Genomic DNA, 19,780 nt, shown 5'->3' on the forward strand with positions numbered 1-19,780 from the left:
AACCTGTAAAGAAACATCATGCATCTGTTTATAATTTTGATCCCTGCTCATTTAAAAGTTAACCTTTTCCTCTTGTTTTTGTTACACATAAGATAAAATTTGTTTTCCATCATTAAATGATCACGGCAGACATTGCTGTTTCTTTTAAGGCTCTTGGATGCATTTTGGGTGTATTTCAGCCATAAAACAGTTTTGGATAATTTTAAATAATTAAAATTAAATAAATAATTTTCTGTCCTTGACTTACACTTACAGCAGCTGTTTAAGGAGAAGCTGTAATTTGGCTGTTTGAGACTCAGAAATTTCTCACACTGATTTAAACCCTTTAGAGCCCATTATCATTTCTTGCCTCCTCAACATCCATCTTCATTGAAATCTTTCTTTTTTGTGTGTGTGTTTTGTTTCAGCGTCAGGAGCAGAGCACAGAGGAAGGAGGCGTCGGCCATCAGAGCCGTAACGGTTTGGGCTCGGCGTCCTCCAGCGAGCCTCACATGATGTTCACGTACGAGGACAAGCAGATCCTGGAAGACGCGGCGTCCCTCATCATCTACCACGTGAAGCGTCAGCCCACCATCCACAAGGATGACAAGGACCACATCAAGCGCATCATCCAGCACTTTGTTCCCGATCTGTTCTTCTCGCGCCGCGGCGAGCTCAGCGATACGGAGGAATGGACCGACGAGGAGGCGGACCTCGAGGAAGGAGGGGAACGAGGAGCGGCGACGGCCAGGGGGGGAGGCAGCGGCCATTCGAACAATGCGTCAGGGGGAGCAGCAGCAGCAGCAGCCGCCGCCGCAGGAGGTCCGCCTCTACCCCAGCCGGCCCAGAACCAGCCCCACCTGCAGCAGCAACTCAACGGCGAGTCCAGGAGGAGGCGCTGCAGCCCGTCTCAACCCACGGACACTGAGCCCTCCACCGTACCCAGTAGCATGAGCCAAGCTGCAGCGGCCGGCTCGTCCACCCCTGGCTCTACTCCCATGGAGGCGAGCTCCGGGGCCGGCGGAGAGAAAGTGGACCTCCGCGACCCTGAGGCCGAGCACCAGAAGGAGCTGGACGGCGTCTACAACCTCTTCTTCGTCAACAACAACTGGTATTTCTTTCTGCGGCTGCACCAGACTCTGTGCTCGCGGCTGCTGCGGGTCTACCGACAAGCCGAGCGGCAGCTGCTGGCCCACCGAGCCGAGCAGAGCCGCGAGCGGCTGCTGGTGACCGAGGGGAGGAGGGAGAAGGCGTGCGACCTGGCCATGGAGCTCCGCCTGAAGCAGCCCAGTGAGTTAAACCGCTCTGCATGAATCACAATGTGACTAAAAGATGTGCCCTAGGGAAAAAACGGCGTATGTGTTGCTAAAAGTTCAGTAGTTGTTTAAATTTATTCTCATGGGCACGACAGTCCTCGATTCAGCCGGCCCGGGTTCGAGTCCCGGCCCGCGGCTCTTTGCCGGACGTCTTCACCCTTACGCTCAGCCTCGTTTCCTGTTTTTTTAATGTCAAATAAAGTGCAAAAACGTATTCTTATTAAAGCATTTTACTTGAACAGGAACAACAAGCAGCACAGAAAGTTGATTTTCACTGAATCCAAAAGCAGGTTTGAAGCAGTGGGTTTGCCTGCTTGGTGTGTGACGGCATGCTTGTGGGCGGCGTTTTAGATTTGATGTCTGGGCTTTTAACATTTCTGTTTTTAGTTGGTGACGTGTGTAAATTGTGTGTTTTACTTTTAAATGGGCTAAAAAGGACTGAAGACCGGGAATTGAAGTGTGAAAAAGCATGGAGGCATAGGCATGGCTCTTGTAATGAACAATGTGTTGGGACCCTGAGACTAAGTGGTTAGTGGCAGCATACACAGCATTCGCCATGGCTCTATAAAACTTCTTTTGCTTGATTTATGTGTTCAGAACGTCAGACTGGTGTCTGGTGCGATATACGTTTCAGAATAGCTCTGAAAGGAGTTGAGCGGCGTGTCTAGTATTTGCCATAAATAGATAATTTCTCTCTGAATTACCTGAGTTCATGTACAGAAGGAGGGCCTGCATTGTACGTCAAGCCGTTTGCTCACTCATGTCCACGCCGTTGCCGTATTTTGGAGTCTGAATGAGAAAAAAGACCGTAGATGGTATGGAGCTGCCAGCAAACCGAGAAGTGAAAATAGTTTTTTTTTTTTTTTTACGTCATACAGAAGGTTACCGGTGGAGGAGAAAACCACACTGCAGGAACTCTGATAGTGTCTGGATGTTAGATGAGATCTAATCAGAGACGACAGACGTTGCTCAGCTCCATCAAACTCCATCGGTTACGATCTCTGGAGTTTGATGGATAAAAATGAAGAACTGAAGCTTTAGTTGACCGAGCAGACATGCACCACGTAAATCTCACCATCTCTAAAATCTCACACACACACGTGGCTGGTCCACCGCGGACTTTTCCGTCTCCTCCAGCTCTGCTGCCTCTTAACTCAAAGCATCTAGCAGGTTTTTGTGTCCAGCTCCGCTCAGAGGTTGAGAAAAGACCACAAACTGTTTGCTCCTTTTGACAAACATGACAATGCAGTGAATACAAAGGGCTCTTACTCTTGTGACATGTATTATTGCAATGACAAAAATAGATGTCACTTTGCTGTAAAATCTCTTGCTATTCTCTATTTTGGGGGATTTTGAACCAGATTTTTCAGATGTGAAAATGCACTTTTACATGAGGCGCTCAGCTCTGGGCTTCCTGTGCAAATACATGCCGACTTTCACCTCGACGGAAAGCGACTGTAACGAAACGGTGTGAAAAAATCCTCCCATTGCCTCTGAACCCACAGGCGAGGTGGAGCTGGAGGAGTACTACCCAGCCTTCCTGGACATGGTGCGCAGTCTGCTGGACGGCAACCTGGACTCCACGCAGTACGAAGACACGCTGAGGGAGATGTTCACCATCCACGCTTACATCGGCTTTACCATCGACAAGGTCATCCACAACATCATCCGGCAGGTAGCGGCGCCTCGCTTTCATCGTTTCTCTCGGCGTCCATCGGCCTTCGAGCTGTCGCGCTGTAATGTCTTCCCCTCCGCCCTCAGCTGCAGCACTTGGTGAGCGACGAGGTGTGCCTGCAGGTGGTCGATCTCTACCTGGCTGAGAGGAAGAGGGGCGCAGCGGGTGGCAACCTGTCCTCCCAGTGCGTTAGAGCGGCCTGGGAGACCAGCTACCAGTGGAAGGCTGAGAGAATCATGGCCGAGGAGAACTGCTTCAAGGTGAGCAGAGCGCCGCCAGAGCAGAACCGTGCAAAGGTTTCCACACCCACTGGGCCTTTTCTCGTATTGTCTCATTGCAACCACCAACTTTGACGAACTTATGTGTGAAAGGTCAAAACAAAATAGCATCTAACTCTAAGGTGGAGGTACTGCTGGGCGATAAATCTATTTAATCGATTAATTCGAATTTACAATTCATTTTTGGAAAATCTGGATTTTATTTTGCCAATACACTCATTGGGTTTCCATGAAGAGAACAGCATGTGATGCTGAATATATGTTTAGGCAAATGTATTGTCAAAATATTGTTAAGTGGAAACTTTTTTTTACCATAATACGAGGTACTTCATTTACTTATTTACTTTATTTTAACTTAGTTTGAAGTTCACAAGTGCAGTGAAGCCTGTTCTTAGCTCAATGTGTAATACCACTAGCAGCAAATGTTTTGTTATATTTTCATTGTTTATAATGTTACGGCTGCCATCTTGTTTTACAAGCATGTTTCACAGCTTGTTTTTAGTTGCACTTTGAATTCAGGTCAACTCCCTGACGAAATGCTTGACATAAAAAGCAAGGTTTTAAAATAATTTCTTTAATTTCTTTTATGAAACAAAAAGGAGGAAAAAATCGATTAATCAGATTTGGTATGATAAAATCAGAGATTTATTTTTTAATCCATATCGCCCAGCCCTATGGGGAGGAAAGCCCGATGCACAAAACCTTTAAAGTTTGCCCTACACTATTCAGCCCCTTTACTCTGAGACCCCTAAATAACATCCAGTGCAACAAACTGCCTTCAGAGGTCACCTAATTAGTAAATAGGTCAGTTTAACACCGTTTTGTGTAGCCCTCAGTTTTTTTATTCTTTCTCCTACTACATTGTTTAGCAGCCTGTCATGTTTTCTTTTAGGATTTCTCTATATTTATCTCCATTCATCTTTCCATCAACTTTCACCAGGTTCCCTGTCTTTGCTGATAAAAAGGATCTCCACAGCCTCATACTGCCACCACCTTGTTTTGCATTGAAGATGGTTTGTTCAGTGTTAGTCTTGTATTTGGGTCTAAAAGCTAAATTTTGGTCTTGGTAGAGCATCTTGTACACATAGCTTAGCTTATGTGCACATAGTTTTGGCTAATTCTGTTTTTTTTGTCAGTGTTTATTTTTCTTGTTGCTGTCCATTTGTTGACAGGATTGCATTTTTGTCATCTTTTTTTCTTTTTCTTTCAAATTAGTAGTTGAACAGAGATTCATGAGGCATCTGAAGGTTGAAATATAGTCTTATAACCGAGCCTGGTCAGGCATTAAACTTCTCCACAGCTTGACCTGACCAGTCTGTGTTCAACTGAGATTAAATTGCACTCAGGTGGACTTTATTTACCAATTCTACATCTTCTTTAAAGAGGCAATAAGTAATACTGACATCTAGTGTTTCAAATCGGAACAACACGTACACAACAGCTTGTGACTTTTCCTCAGCGGTCCATTGCTGCAGTGAAACTCCTCTGAATTTTTACGTCCACAGCACAGGACAGGTATATAATGTACTCTGTTCTGTTGCTGGTCCGTTTCTCTTACTGGCTTCCATGTTTGCAGGCTGCTGCTCTTTTGCCAACATAAAATACCAAATGCTGCGCTTTGTGTTGGCAACCCTGGGAACTCTCATATGATTGGCTCAGGAACCAGGAAGTAAACACGGGGCTCCACTCTGAATCAAAGTAGTTCTAGATCGTACCTCTAGGTTTGAAAGAAGAAAATCTTGACCAAGACATTGTTGATGGAGAGAGCCGATTGTTTATAGGGAATGTTACTTCCATCTTGGGTAATAAATGAGAATGATTTAGGTTAATTTTACAGTAAATATCTTACTTATTGCTCCTTTAAGCAGCTATTAGGGATGATTTTATTTAGGGTGTTGATGGAGCTTGTTACAAATGACAATGTGATTTATTTAATTTTTTTTTATTTGCATTCAACTTCATTTTGTGATTGTCTGGCACAAAAACGCCAAATAATATACGCTGAAGTTAAAGGGAGTCTGAATATTTGATTTTATCATTAGATTTATGGGCTACGTGTCTCAAATAATACAAATGATATCAGAAAGAACTGAGAGTGAGAGTGATCCTAATTCGCTTCCTTCAAGTTCAAGCTCTTTGGTCTTTTTATTTAAGCTTTTCTCACAATTTTTAGTGCTTTAAAAAATTATGTTGGAGGTTTAATTTCTGCTTCATTTTTTGGACAACAGCCGTTGCATATAATGCTCCTTTATTTAAACTTGCTTTAGTCAGCCAGATCTGTCAACCTTTTAAACTTCCTCTTGCACCAACAACTCTGGATAACTACTTTCCAAGTGCAGGAGCCTCTCAGTGAGAAGGCGCCTTTGAAAGCCTTCAGCACAATCATTGAGAGTTCAGGGGTACGTTTAGTTATTTGGAGAAACTTCACTCCCTACTTTCTCTTTGATGGAGGAAAAAAAAAACTTCTTTAGATTATGTGAAACTTACTGGCTGACGTTTGCAGTTTCAGCCGTTACTGCTGGGCTGAATATTTTTATTTTGCTCACCGCACCGTCTGCCTTCTGAGCCCCTCCACCCACCGTAGCTTAATGCAGGTCTGCACGGCAGCCAGGAAGTGTTTTTTTTGGGAGAAAAGTAGAATATGGAAACTTAATTGTATTGCCAGGCGATCATTCGTGTCCCACCCATCCATTTATCCGTGTTTATCATTATTTTTTACATCTGCTCGTCATCTATATCGTCTCTCCAGCAATCTGCCATAAATTTGCTGTGAACTTTTAAATCTATAATAATCAAAAGGAACTGAAAACGTGAACTAAAGTCTGAAAAAGTGTGCAGTTTTATCATTATAAAAATGTGTATATTAATGCTGTTCATACACTTTCTGTGCCTAATCTACTGTGTAACATATCCCTCAGGTTATAGAAGAGGCACTTACACAACAGGACATTTACATTCTGTTTGTCGAAACATTTTAAAATAAGTTTAAATCAGTTTTAAGGAAGCTAACCTGTTCTTACGTATTTATCTGTTTTCTTTAGGTGATGTTTATCCAAAATAAAGGTCAGGTGGAGATGACCCTCGAGCTGCTGGACACTGAGGAAGCTCAGGCTGATGATCCGTTAGATGTTCAGGTAACCATGTTAATGTTACACCCGTCTGTCCACTGAAAGGGGGGAAAAACGTCTGAAGTTAAATAATTAAGCTTATGGCTCTTGTTTCTATCAGTGCTTGTCGAGCTACATGGAGCAGTTTGTTGGAACAGAGTCCAGTTTGTGCTCTCAGGAAGGCTACTTCTTCAAACCCGTGTTTCTGCCCAGGTAGGAGATGTGGAAACGGAACGGACGTGCTGCAATTATGCAAACGCTTTTTTTTTTTTTATAACCGTCTCCTTTCAATTTGCTTTGTTGTGAAAGGAACCTGCGGCGTTTCCGGCGCTGGCAGGTGTGGCAGGTGGAGGCGATGCGCTGCCGGAGGGAGTGGCAGCGGCAGCTGGCTGTGGAGAACGCCGGCAGTCTGGAGTGTCGGTTTAAACTCAACACTCACAAGATGGTGTTTGTTATGAACTCTGAGGACTACATGTACCGCCGCGGGGCGCTGGTGAAAGCCAGGAAGGTAAGTCTGGGTTGGGATTGTTTTTCCTCTTCAAAATTCTCATCACGTTGCATACTTTAGAGATTTAGTGCGACATTTAAATTGTACAGATATACTGAAAACCCTGACAGACAGGTGCTGGTCATATAATTAGAATATCAAGACAAAGTAGATTTCTTTTTCCAGTAATTCCATTCAAATAGTTGTACTGATTATTTTACTGTATATTCGGGAAAAGACTAAACAGACACAGACTTTTGCAGTATTTTAATGAGTTTGTGGCACAGAGTATTTCGGCTTTCTGCCATGTTGGCCTTTTCTGGTGCGGCCTGTGGTACTAAGAGGGCCAAGTGGCGCTGCCTTTGCTTAAGTTTCCAAACCATTTGTGTTTTAACACAACTGGAAATATTTACGAAAGGCAAAATTTGTCTTTCTTTTAAGTAAGGGATGAGTGAAGCAGTGGCGGCTGCCTTAAACTACAAAAGATATGTTTTGAACATGTGTAAACGAAGGTGGAACTTACATTTTTTTAGTTCTTTTTCCCTTTGCAGTTTACCAAACTGCATTCTTTTCAAATGGCTTTTCACAGATTACATTCCCTCCTTTTATCCACTCCACATTTCTGGGGGCGGGGCTTCCTCTGAAGGGAGGAGCAAAAATGCATTTCATTTTGCCCGTGTGCCGCAAGCACGTGCGTTTCTATTGGTCAGCATGGACACAAACTGAGAAGCGTTTCGGCAGGATCATGGGCATTGAGGCTGAAGAGAAGACTTTGACTAATAGAAATGCTGCCAACATCCACGCCAGCCAATAGAAATGCGTCATCGCTCCACCCTTCAGATGAAGAGGGGTGGAGACAAGAAATGCAGAGAAAGTAATCGATAAAAAGCCATTTTAAAAGATTGCAGTTTGTTTAACTCGCTCTAAAAAAAGAAAAATAACATCTGAAAAATTCCACAAAAATCTAGATAAAAAGTTTGTTTATACATGTGGATTACTGTTACAGAAACTTTTTTTCTTTTGATTGAGAAGGTTTTTGAAATCAAATCAAGTATCTTGGGGTCTTGTTCACGAATGAGGGGAAGATGGAGCGGGAGATCGACAGGCGGATTGGTGCAGCGTCTGCTGTGAAGCGGGCGCTGTACCGGTTTGTTGTGGTGAAGAGAGAGCTGAGCCAAAAGGCGAAGCTCTCGATTTACCGGTCGATCTACGTTCCTACCCTCATCTATGGTCACGAGCTTTGGGTCGTGACCGAAAGAACGAGATCCCGGATACAAGCGGCCAAAACAAGTTTTCTCCGTAGTGTGTCTGGGCTCTCCCTTAGAGATAGGGTGAGGAGCTCAGTCATCCGGGGAGGACTCAGAGTAGAGCCGCTGCTCCTCCACGTCGAGAGGAGCCAGTTGAGGTGGCTCGGGCATCTGGTCAGGATGCCTCCTGGACGCCTCCCTGGTGAGGTTTTCCGGGCACGTCCCACCGGGAGGAGGCCCAGGGGAAGACCCAGGACACGCTGGAGGGACTATGTCTCCCGGCTGGCCTGGGAACGCCTTGGGATTCCTCCTGAGGAGCTGGCCCAAGTGGCTGGGGAGAGGGACGTCTGGGCCTCCCTACTGAAGCTGCTACCCCTGCGACCCGACCCCGGATAAGCGGAAGACAACGGACGGACGGACGGTTTTTGAAATGTTTTAATATTGGATGTGTCTCTAGTGAGCGGCTGCATTTATAGGCCGACTGTCACAGCGCCGTGACGGAGGCTGTTCCAGTTCACGACTCCTTCAAGTGCGGTAGATAAATGTCCCTGTCCCTGATTTAAGGGACGGGTCCGGTGTATCTGTCGCTGCCCACCCTATCCCATGATTCATAGCGCGTTGAGGAGAATTGACGTGACGCCACCTGTCTTGGAGGCTCGTCAGTGACTGGAACTAATTGCGATCGCTGATTGGTCAAAGTGAAACGCCCCTTACCTGCAGGAGCTGCTCCCTCTTTAACAAGATCCCAGGATGTTACATTATGAGGGTATTGCAGTCAGTGACTTTGTAAAAAAAAAAAAATCTGTAAAAATGATTAAAAGTTGGTGGAAAAGTACAATTCAGACACGCGTTATCCCGAACAGTTAGAGCTATTCCTTTCCCGAAACCTAAAAGGAGGTTAGTAAAATGTAAAATATAGATATGCTGCCGACCGACCTCATGAGCAGCTGAACACAGCCGTGATCAACAAGTAACTACCGAATGTTCGTCGGTATGAAGGTAACTCAGTTTTTGTTCCTAAACATTATATGGTCAATGGTTAAATTAAGGGGCAATGCTTAAACTCTGGTTCTGCTGTGTTTTATTTGTTTTGGATATCTACGTAGTTTTTGTTGTCAGCTACGATCACGTACCGGCACTCGGGATTTTGCACAAAGCGTTTAATATATAGAGTAAAACTTCTGCTCCTAATACAGAATTTCACTGTAAATTCTTGTCTTGATGTCTGCAGTAAGCATTTTAAGTTATATTTTAAGTTGGTTATAGGTTTGGTGTTTTAACTTGGGCTTTAACATAGATTTGTCTGTTGTTACCTTGAAATATCCTCACTGACATGATTCACAGCTCGTTTGGACATTTTTTTCCCATGTTTTTTATTTAATGTTGGTAGATGAAGCAAAAATGGCTCTTTTAACGCTTTAAGCTTCACTATCACCGCCATTACACCGTCTTTGTTGGGGGTTAGAGGGGCACACTTCGGCGTTGGCGGAGCGATCCTTTAGTTGCCGTCACATGGACAGAAACCTCAGTGGCAGAGAGGTGTGAAATGCTGTGAATAAAGTTGGATATAATACACGTTCTGTGACATAAAAGTAACTTTAAACAGTTTTCAGGCGAGAAGTCTCCCATGCAAACCTGAAATATGTGCCTTTACGTCATGTGAGGTGTCCGCTGTTGCTGCTTTCAGCTGACCAGGCGGCCGAGGCTCTCCATGCCGAGAGAGAACGCCCGTCTCCCGTCACATTGCCTTCAAACTCCTGCTGGCTTTATGTAATGAGTTAAAGGCAGAATAATTCAGTCAGATATTTAATGTCAATGCTTGGTTAGTTAATTTCTGTTATTCTCTACAAATACATTGCTTTAAAGTATTTTCTAAGTCATTGTAAGGATGGAATAAGAAAATGAGTATCACGTGGAGTTTGAGACTTTATTCGTTAACCAGCACCGCTAATCAAGCTGGTTAGTTTGCGTGGAAAGCCCGTTTCATTTGGGAAAATGTAAACGTGCCAGCGTGCTCTCTAAAAACATCGGTCATGGCCGCATTCACGTGCGCGTGTATCAAGGTGGCAATCATATGTGAAAGCTGGCAGAAATCTGGTTACAGCTGCAGGTCGGTACTAAGAAGGACCTTTAAGTTTTCACACCAGTTTAGATCAGCGCAAAGAACACAAAACCTAATAAACTAAAGTCCTCAATCGTACTGGGTCTATCTGACCTGTGGGTATGAAAATAAGGTAATCCATATACACTATCAAATATTTTCTTACCTGTCTTGACTTGGGACTCGTGGCATCCCGTTTAATCCATAAGGTTCAACATGACGTCGGTCCACCTTTTGCTGCTATAACAGCTTCAACTCTTCTGGGAACGCTTTCTATAAGGTTTAGGAGTGTTTATGGGAATTTTTGACCATTCTTCCAGAAGATTTGTGAGGTCAGACGCTGGTGTTGGACTTGGGCTCTCAGTTTCCGCTTCCTTCCAAAAAAAGTAAAAAACAAAGCAACTGGACTTGTTTTCCGTAGTTGAAGACGTTTCGCTTCCTCTCCAGGAAGCTTTCTCAATTCAAAAGGCCTAGAGTAATGAGTACCTACTACTGCCCAAACAATCTCAGTCTCCGCTCTAATTCATCCCAAAGGTGTTCTGTGGGGTTGGGTGGAGGCCAGTCAGGGTCATCCAGACAAACTCCTAAGGTCTTCATGGACCTTGCTTTGTGCTCTGTTGTGAAGTCATGTTGGAAGAGGAAGGCCCATCTCCAGACTGTTCCCACAAAGCTGCCATCATGGCGTTGTCCAAAGGCTCTTGTTCTGCTGAAGCATTCAGAGCTGCTTTGACTGGACCTAAGGGGCCAAGGTCAGCTCCTGAATAACCACCCCACACCTGAACGTCCCATCTACCAAACTTTACATTAGGTACAGTAAAGTCAGACAAGTATCATTCTCCCCGACCACCAACACCCAGACCCGTCTGGATGCAGCTGCTCGGTCATGGGAATCTGTTCCATGAAGCTCTCTGCGCTGCTCCTGAGCTAACATCAAGCTAACATCATCAAGTAATCTGGATTCTGTAGTGATTCACTCTGCAGAAAGTTGGCGACCTTCTAACAATGCAGCTCAGCATCTGCTGCCCGTCCATGAACTGCCATGTATACGGCCGACCACTTGGTGGCTGAGTTTCTGTCGTTCCCAATCGCTTCCACTCAGTGGTATTTGTTAAAAAAAACCACTGACAATTAACTGTGGAATATTTAGGAGAGAGGAAAATTGATGACTGGACTTTGTTGGACAGGTGCCGTCCTATCACTCCCTGGAGTCCCCAGAGCCCCTGAGAGCGACCCGTTCTTTCACCAATGTATATAAAAACAGACGACATGCATAGGTGCTTGGTTTTACCCACCTGTGGCCAAAATCAGGTTGTAACACCTGATTTTGATAATTTGGCTGAGCTGGTGACTACTTTTGGCAAAATCTGTCCATCCATTTGTCCATCTGTCATCAATCTATTCATCTTTGTCTGTCTTTTTGATTTTGGAGGTTACTTCTTTGGAAATTGTCCTTTTTGTGATTGTGTTTAAAGCTACATTAGTCATTTACTTATTAACTGTTTGAATTAATATTAGCATTGATTTAATTTGTGTTTATATTTAATGGAAACTTCCTTTGTATTGAGACTCTTTTCATAGGGCGTAGGGGTAGAGTAGTAATGTTCAAGGTCTTCTCTCTATCTACGGATAGAGTCCAACGCTGTACAACTTTATATGTGGCCAAAATAAATTAGACTTCTGAGAAAATAAGACTCTGACTCATTTCCCTGGGCTGCCAACAAAAGGACTGGGTAACAGATGAAGCTAAAGCAGGGGTGCCAAACATACGGCCCGTGGGCCGGATCCGGCCCGCCGAACAATTTAGTCCGGCCCTGTGGCTAAATGCATTATCATTATAAAAAATTATAATGAAAAATGACAGTGTCCTGTCTGGTAATGTGGCAATAAGATGCCACAAAGAGCTAATCAGATTTGACTTTCACAAGTGGACAAGATAAAAGGAAGATAATGATAAAACAATTATTGAAAAAGACATGTACTTTGTTTAATTGAAAATATGCAGTTCCTATATTGTCCACGAGGGGCGCTGTGTTTTAATTAGCAGATTAAGCTTCAGGTGTGGAAAAATTCAAATCATTTCTTAATTTTTATCTGTTTGATGTATTTTGTCATGCAGGACAGTGTTTTTAAGTTCCAAAAAATGTGAATAAATGTTTTTTCAACATTGTATAATCACTGTGATCAGTTCTTATGCATAATGCACAAGGAAATGTTTAACTGAGTAAAAGTATTGTTGAAATTGCACATACTTTTCTTAAAAACCCTGAGGTTATTCATAATATATTGTGTAAAAGTGAAATTAACTTAATATAAAAATGAACAAGTCCACATTTATTAGTTCTATTTAATCTTGCAATGAGTTAACTCGTGTGGCCCTCTTGAGATCAGATTAAGCTGAATGCGGCCCCTCAACCAAAATGAGTTTGACACCCTTGAGCTAAAAAGTAGCATAAATTCATAGTAAACCTCTAAAAAAATGACAGAGCGGTGTAGATTGACATGTAAATTGTGCAGGACTCTTGGACTCTGACCGCCTCCCTCTTCCCTCCGCAGTCCCAGCACAGAGTCGCGGCGTGCCAACACGAACGCTTTGACAAGTGGCACCAAAGCTGGCTGGCCAATCATGTCCCCGCCTCAGCCGAGCGCTCGGTGCAGAACTGGCTAATGGGCGAGGAGGAGGAGGACTTCATCCCCTGCAAGACCACCTGCCTGTCCACGGAGCTGAAAGGACAAACGGTTAACAGATACCAGGTTCATTACAGCAGTAGCAAAGCCCCCTCCTCGCCATGAAGCTCAGCAGGGGGGGGGGACAGACACACTCTCACAGGTAAATGCATGGACTTAGAGGACATCCGCACACTAAACACAGACATAACCAGCTACAGTCCCATTTCTCTGCCTCCCTCCCACATGCTCACTCGTGGACGAATAAACTGGCAGAAACAGTGCGACCGAGTCAGTGAGTGAGCGTGCCGAGTGAGGAGGAGGAGGAGGAGGAGGAAGAGGAGGAGGACCAACAGACTCTGATGTAATCAATGAAATCGAAACAGTTTCTGAGCGACGGGTCGGTCGGACACAACTGCACAACCAGCAGACCTATCATTGTGTCCTCTCTGGTGGCACTAAAGTTAGCAGGACTGATGAGCGGAGACGGCCGATCAGCCCAGAGATGGCGGGATTTGTTTCAGAAATGTGAATGTCTTCTTTTTTCTTTTTCTTTCTTTTTTTTCTTTTTTTTTAAATGTTGAGTGTAGTTTTTAGCTTCTGAAGCCAGAGAGCCTTCTTCCTGTTGGTTGATTCATGTGTGTTTATATGGAGAGATAATGGTAAATGTTTGTGTGTATGTGTATCCTGCTCTCTACATTTTGTTTGTGTCCAGAACAGGCTTTATAACTATAGTATCTACATTATTACTGTATGTGCATATATACAGGGATCCTGTATTTTTATAATATGCATCTACGCGAGTCGATGCATAAGATGATTATGTGATTCCTTAAAGTATTTGTTGTCAGCCAACTCTTGATGTTTGTGCTTTTTTGTTTTTTCCCTTCGAATTTTTTTTTTTTTTTTTTTTTTGTATTTTTCCTCCTTTTTTGTGTTGTAGCTAAACAAGTTATCACCGGGGCAACCAGGAGTGCTTAAATTGAATTAGTTTAATATTAATGAAACAGTCAAATTATGTACCATTCAAGAATTTACAAAACATTTCTTTTGCATTGTTCTCTTTTGCATACTGACATTGAAAATAAAAGCAAAGTATCATCAGTGTTAAAAAAAAAAAAGAATGTATAATGTTTATCTTGTATCAGTTATCAGATAATAAACAACCTAGTTGTGACCTTCTTAGACATCGGCTGACGGCTGTTTGTTGCTGCAGATATTCACCAGTATTGATGTAGAGGACATGAGGAACATGAAAATATAGAAATATGTCCCACAATGGAGACGTTTGGGGCCAATAAAGGTTCTCCTATATGCTGCTTCATCATAAGATCACCCAAAGGCAGCAGAGTTGAAGCCTACACTGCAAAAACAGAACTAAAAATAAGTAAAATGTTCTTTAAATTAGTGTATTTGTCCTTGATTTGAGCTGGTAAATAGGACTGATTTGCCAATGGAATAAGATTTCTGCACTTAAAATAGGAACAACTCATCTCCATCATCTTATTTCAAGTGCAGGATGTCTAATTATCTTATATTAGGGGTCAAAATACTCATTCCATTGGCAAACAATCTTATTTACCTGCTCAAATCAAGGACAAATACACTAACTTTAAGAAAATTTTACTTATTTTTAGATCCGTTTTTGCAGTGTACTTAACAGTTTTCACTGAGCGCAGTATGGAGAAAAGCTGATGTTACTTTATATTGTGTTGTATTTCTAAAACGGATGAGAAACTCTAAGCTCAGCGGGGGACATACACAGCGCTGTCCGTCCCCAGCCTGGTGCCAAGTGGGATTGCTGCGCCCGGCTACGAGATGAAACGAGGACTAAGCTACACGCTGAGAAAAAACTCTGTGGCCGTGTTCACAAAGACTCTGAGAGCTGCTATCTTAGCCTGAAAGCTGCTGCCTAGGAGTAAGAAAACATTTTTATCCTGCTGAGGAGGTGTGGGGGACCCCGTTGCTAGGTGTGACGCTGTCCTTTAAGAGCTGTGATTTGTCGGTGGTACAAGAAAAACACAAATGTGCTCCCTGTGATCAAAGGAGAGAAATCAGTGTCTCATGATGATGAAAACTAGCAAATTTATTGATTGTCACACAGCATCAAAATGGTTTGAATCACCTTATTGAGATCCTCCTTGATTTGCTTATTTTAACTCGCCAGTCAATTTACTACCTTTGTCTGTTTTAATATTAATGCGCACTCACCTGTCAGCATTTTACTGGCATTGCCTGCTTGTATAAAGCATTTATTTTTGGCAAAATCACTGGCATGAAATGGAGAAAAGAAAGATTAAATAAAAAAATATAAACGAACAGCATTGCATCTGTCCGGTCATCTCTGGAAGGAGAATGGAGGAGTGTTGAAAGGTAAATTGGTCCTTGGATTGTGGCACAAATAGGCAGAATCTGAAGCGTATTGCTGCAGATCAATTAATCGTTTTCTCTCTGCATCTTGGTGCTTTTACGCACCAGCCTGAAAAGTGAGAATTACTCCACGCAGCAATCAGAAGCGAGGAGATAGCATCACACAAGCAAACTTTTAGATGACTATTTAGGCTACTGACATTATCATACAATACAGGAAATACTTTAACACGTCTTTTATATGTATTCTTTGTAAGTTTCTCCACTTTTTATTTATGATTATCCAACTATTTGCTTATTCTTAAATAAAATGACATTAGGTAGAAGCACCTGTAACCCGGCTGCTGAAACTAATTTCCCCCTATGGGGATGATAAAGTTTATCTTATCTACATATTAATAATTGTATGATAAAGAAGTTTATGTCCTCATTTCCTCCACTGGTTAGGGGGTAGATCAGCCAATCAGCTCTCTCTGTTTGCACCATCTTCCTGTTTCAGACTCTCAGCCTCACTAAAAGTCTTCCTCACTACACCTAACATTTTGTCACTTTAGGTGCCCTCTTAAGGCCTAAGATGCTTTGTGAATAACTTTTATGTCAATGAGGTAAAATTCTAAGAAAAATTGGGACATTTTAAGAATTTTTTTTATTATAAAATGACGCCACTACGAGCCACTTTTAGTCTGAGGATGCTTTGTGGGTGCTGCCTCCCAGAATGCACAACATTTACCCATTTCCTTGACTCCAGGAAGGAGTCGTCAACTGGAATCCTGAGACGTCGTAGATTTACCAAACTCCCCGCCGGGGAGTTTGGTAAATCTACGTGAACGTCTTGATCTCGCTGGCCGAGGAAAAGACTTCCATCTTCAGAACAACCTAGGATCCAAACCAAAGGACGGTGTGATGTCCATGTACCCGTTGACCAAACCCGGCCCAAAAGTAAGACTAGCTGCCAGAGCTTCTGCAGGACAGTAGCTGAAAGATGTCTAGATTTCCTGAGAAGAGAAGCTGCCCTTAATTACTTCAAAGCGTGTTTCCCCACTGCCTGAAGAAGATGGCGTTGAACAGACGGCGTGTCTCCTGTGTTCATCAGACCTGCTACACAACTCACTGCTCCTATTGGACGCCCTGCTCATCTGAACGCTTTACGCGAGAAGTTTTATCTGGGCAGAGAAAATTAGGATTGAACTATTAAAATATTGTTTAGCTGTCTTTTACTTTGTGGCGCTTGACAGCTATTGGGCCACCGAGCCTGGTGCTACAAATTTGTCTAGTAAAGTTGATTACTAAATGGTCTTGTAGGAGTTTGCCTGTGTGACGCCTTCACTGGGTTTTGATCGCCGCATGGAGAGCTTCTCACTTTCCAGGCTGGTGCGTAAAAGCACCAAGACACGCATTGATCTATCTGATGAACGAGCCATCTGAATCACTCTTAAAACTCCTAGGCATGATGTTTTAGACTAAGATAGAAGCTCTCTGAGAGGACTCTGAGGATCTTTGTGAATACGGGCACCAGACGGCTGAAAGTAATGCTACTCGTTAGAAGTGTGGCTAAAGACCTTTACATAGCCCACAAGACCAGCAAAATTTGTTCTTATAGAATAAAATGGAACACCCAAAAACTCCAGAGAAGAAACCATTGCCTTGTTTAACATGAAAGAGATTTAAAAGAGGACAAAAGCTCTTTGAGGTTTAGTGGGAAACATTGTTTTAAATGTAAGGGAACAGTGGATGTGGCAGAGGTTGGCACCAATGGCTGCCCCCAGACACCTGAGGAGGCAGCTGGTCCAAAACCCTCGACTGATTGAAAAATACCTGCAGGAAGACCGGACCTTCAGTTTCCAGAGTAAGGTTCACATTATGAAGATCTCTATGCCTGAAGTCCAAGATGTACAGCGGTTCTCACCTGAATGCACAAGTAAGGTCGGCTCCAGTTTGCTCTCCGCTGTAGCTATAAAGAAGCCAACGAGGTTCTGAGCCTCTGTTCTGTCAAACGCTGAAAGAAATCAGACGCTTTGGGACCTATAGATCAGCGGTGTGTCTGCAATAAGTGAAAATGAAGCAGAGAAGAACACTGTGCCTCCCATAAAGCACGGCGGTGTCTTGGAGATACTCTGGGGCTGCTTGGCTGCCTTCTGTCACTGGAAACCTGCAGCGTGTGTGGAGGGCAAGATGGATTCAAGCAAGGATGAGGAAATACTGGGAGGACACGTCGTGCTGTCTGCGAGGAACCTGAAGCTTCAAACAGGATGACCACCTCAAAGTCCACCAAGGTTTGTCGCCTGATTTCAACGGTATTAAAACTCTGACGCGATTTGAAAAAGGTCAGCTCCTGCCTGCAAACCTCCAGGCCTCCTATTAATGGAGGCCTTTGTCCAGGAGAGGCTGTTTCAGTGTTTCTGCTATGAATCGTTTGCAGCAAGGCGTTTAATTAAAGATGCTCGTCATGAAGAGGTTTAATCATTTTTAAACCACAGTCATTAAAAGTGTGATTCTGAGTTTCTTTAATTCAAGCAGTTGCTAGTTTGTATATTCTGTAAAATCTAATTTGCTGTGTGTGGGTTTCAGATACATGTATTAAATTTAATGTATCTCTGTGGTATATTGTTAAATTACTCTGGACAAAAAAGATATTTTTAGGACATCCCTAATTATGTTTAATCCTTAAGTGTGCTCTTGTTTGATTTTTTTTTTTTGCTTCCTCTTTGCCAAAAAAGCAATATTTTCAGGCTATGAAGGTGGAGTGACTCCTTTTTGTTGGGGCACTGAAAACACCTGCGCACAGGAAATGAGAGAAAATCTTCACCAGTCTGTAAATCCTGCCGATCCTGCGTCAACAGGGAGAGGCTGTCATCAGATGGAGACTAAAACCAGAAGGTGAAAAAAGGGTCGAGAGACAAGAGTGAGTTTTAAAAATAATCACGGTTTATAAAACCCAGATATGACAGGATCACCAGTGTGTATACAGAAATACAAATAACCATCGTAGAACATCGTTAAACACTCAACATGTACAAACTACTCTGTAAAAGCGACTCGAGGGGGGGGGGGGAGAAATGCTCAGGTTGAGACGTTTTTCATTTCTCTTAAAATCACATTTAGCCACATTTTATGAACCGTTTCCTTTTTTTTTTTTTAAAGTATCTTATCAAAGCAGAACATCCATCTACCAAACTACAGGTACTACCACATTCAAATAGCTCAGAGGAAAAGGGGGTACAAACATCGAGCGAGAGAGGGGATGGTGGGGGGGGGGTCACACATTTAAGCACTTTTACATCATGAAGTTTTCAGCAAGCAGTGGATGACAGAAAATCGTAGAAACACGGGATGTCAGGGTTTTTCACCATCATCTCATCGAACTGTACAAAATAACCCTGTTTTCAGCGTCTCTGATCAGACGCAGGCCGTCTGAACGTCCCCCCCACCCCCCACCCCTACCCACCCCCCACCCCCCACCCACACACAGAGGCTCCCAGGGCGCAGGCTCAGATCTGGGCTCCGTCTCTTCTTGGACCGCGGTCTTTTCCCGGCGCTGAACTGAAATGTGTCAAAAGTGCTTCTGTCTGCAGGACAGCTACCAACAACAGATGCCACAAATATTTTCATGCACTTTCACAAATGTACAAACAGCGTAACGTCCTCAGGAATCTGCCCCCTACCCCCCCTACCCCCCCACATGGCCTGCTACCCCACCGTGAGGCTTTTCAAAGAAACCACCAACAAGTTACAACGAAACATGTCGGTTCTTCCTCTTTTTATACAAACACGTTTCAACAGCTTTACACAGGAAGAGGAAGAGGAGGGGGGAAAAAAAAAGAAAAAGTGCAGGATTGTGAACAATCAACAAAAAAAGCTCCTCATCGGCTGAAAAATACTGCTTGTCCAGGAGCACAAATGACAACCGAGAAAATAAAAAAAAAATGTCATCATTGTCGGTGTGTGCAAAGATTACCGATATAAACACTATGCTGAATAAATTAAGAGCTATGTACAAAGTCAAAACAAGATCAGCATGCAGGCAAGACGACGTAACCTTTGTACAAAAGTGTCTGCACTCTGAAGACGCAGAGAGAGAGAGAGAGAGAGAGAGAGAGGAGGCAGTGTGGGCTGTGGCGTGTGTGTGAATGTCTGTTGTGGTGTCTGGACAGAGAGGTTTCCCCCCTTTAAACTCTCCGGGTTCACATTAAGCTCCGACGAGATAAATCCGGACGTTGCGCGTTTTTTGGCAAAAAAAGGTCAACGTAAAGACTAACCTGGCAGCAGGGAGAACCTCTAGTTTTTTGTCAGCACCCTGGTTCTGTGATCACAGGAATCGGAGCGCACGCAAGTATCGTTTTCTTTTCAGTGATGTTTCTGTTCGGCAGCAGAAAGCAATGCAGCGGATACGAATTTAAGCAAATCACAAAGACTTTAGCCCCAAAAAAAGACACGACGTATTCATCTCTGTCTGGACGGTAAACGTCAGAGCATGAAACGCTTTTTTGTTTCTGTTTTCATTGTCCTTCCTGACACAGGCGCATCTCAGTAAATGGTAAAAGTTCACTCACGTTCAA

The 19,780-nt window shown here is 43.4% G+C and overlaps 1 protein-coding gene across 2 annotated transcripts in view; it reads left to right on the plus strand.

The window, feature by feature from the left end:
- sin3b (SIN3 transcription regulator family member B) overlaps positions 1-14,041 on the plus strand; it is a 29,940-nt gene extending 15,899 nt beyond the window's left edge. For both annotated transcript variants that reach the window (XM_036141210.1, XM_012877876.3), the window contains 7 exons: positions 408-1,269; positions 2,801-2,970; positions 3,057-3,230; positions 6,290-6,382; positions 6,477-6,568; positions 6,665-6,863; positions 12,744-14,041. In XM_036141210.1, the coding sequence (XP_035997103.1) occupies positions 408-1,269; positions 2,801-2,970; positions 3,057-3,230; positions 6,290-6,382; positions 6,477-6,568; positions 6,665-6,863; positions 12,744-12,980 (1,827 nt within the window). In that variant the 3' untranslated portion in view covers positions 12,981-14,041. The remainder of the gene's footprint in view (positions 1-407; positions 1,270-2,800; positions 2,971-3,056; positions 3,231-6,289; positions 6,383-6,476; positions 6,569-6,664; positions 6,864-12,743) is intronic.
- Positions 14,042-19,780: the final 5,739 nt, after the last annotated feature.

The sequence above is a fragment of the Fundulus heteroclitus genome, chromosome 9 (genome assembly GCF_011125445.2).
Source record: "Fundulus heteroclitus isolate FHET01 chromosome 9, MU-UCD_Fhet_4.1, whole genome shotgun sequence".
Taxonomy (NCBI): domain Eukaryota; kingdom Metazoa; phylum Chordata; class Actinopteri; order Cyprinodontiformes; family Fundulidae; genus Fundulus; species Fundulus heteroclitus.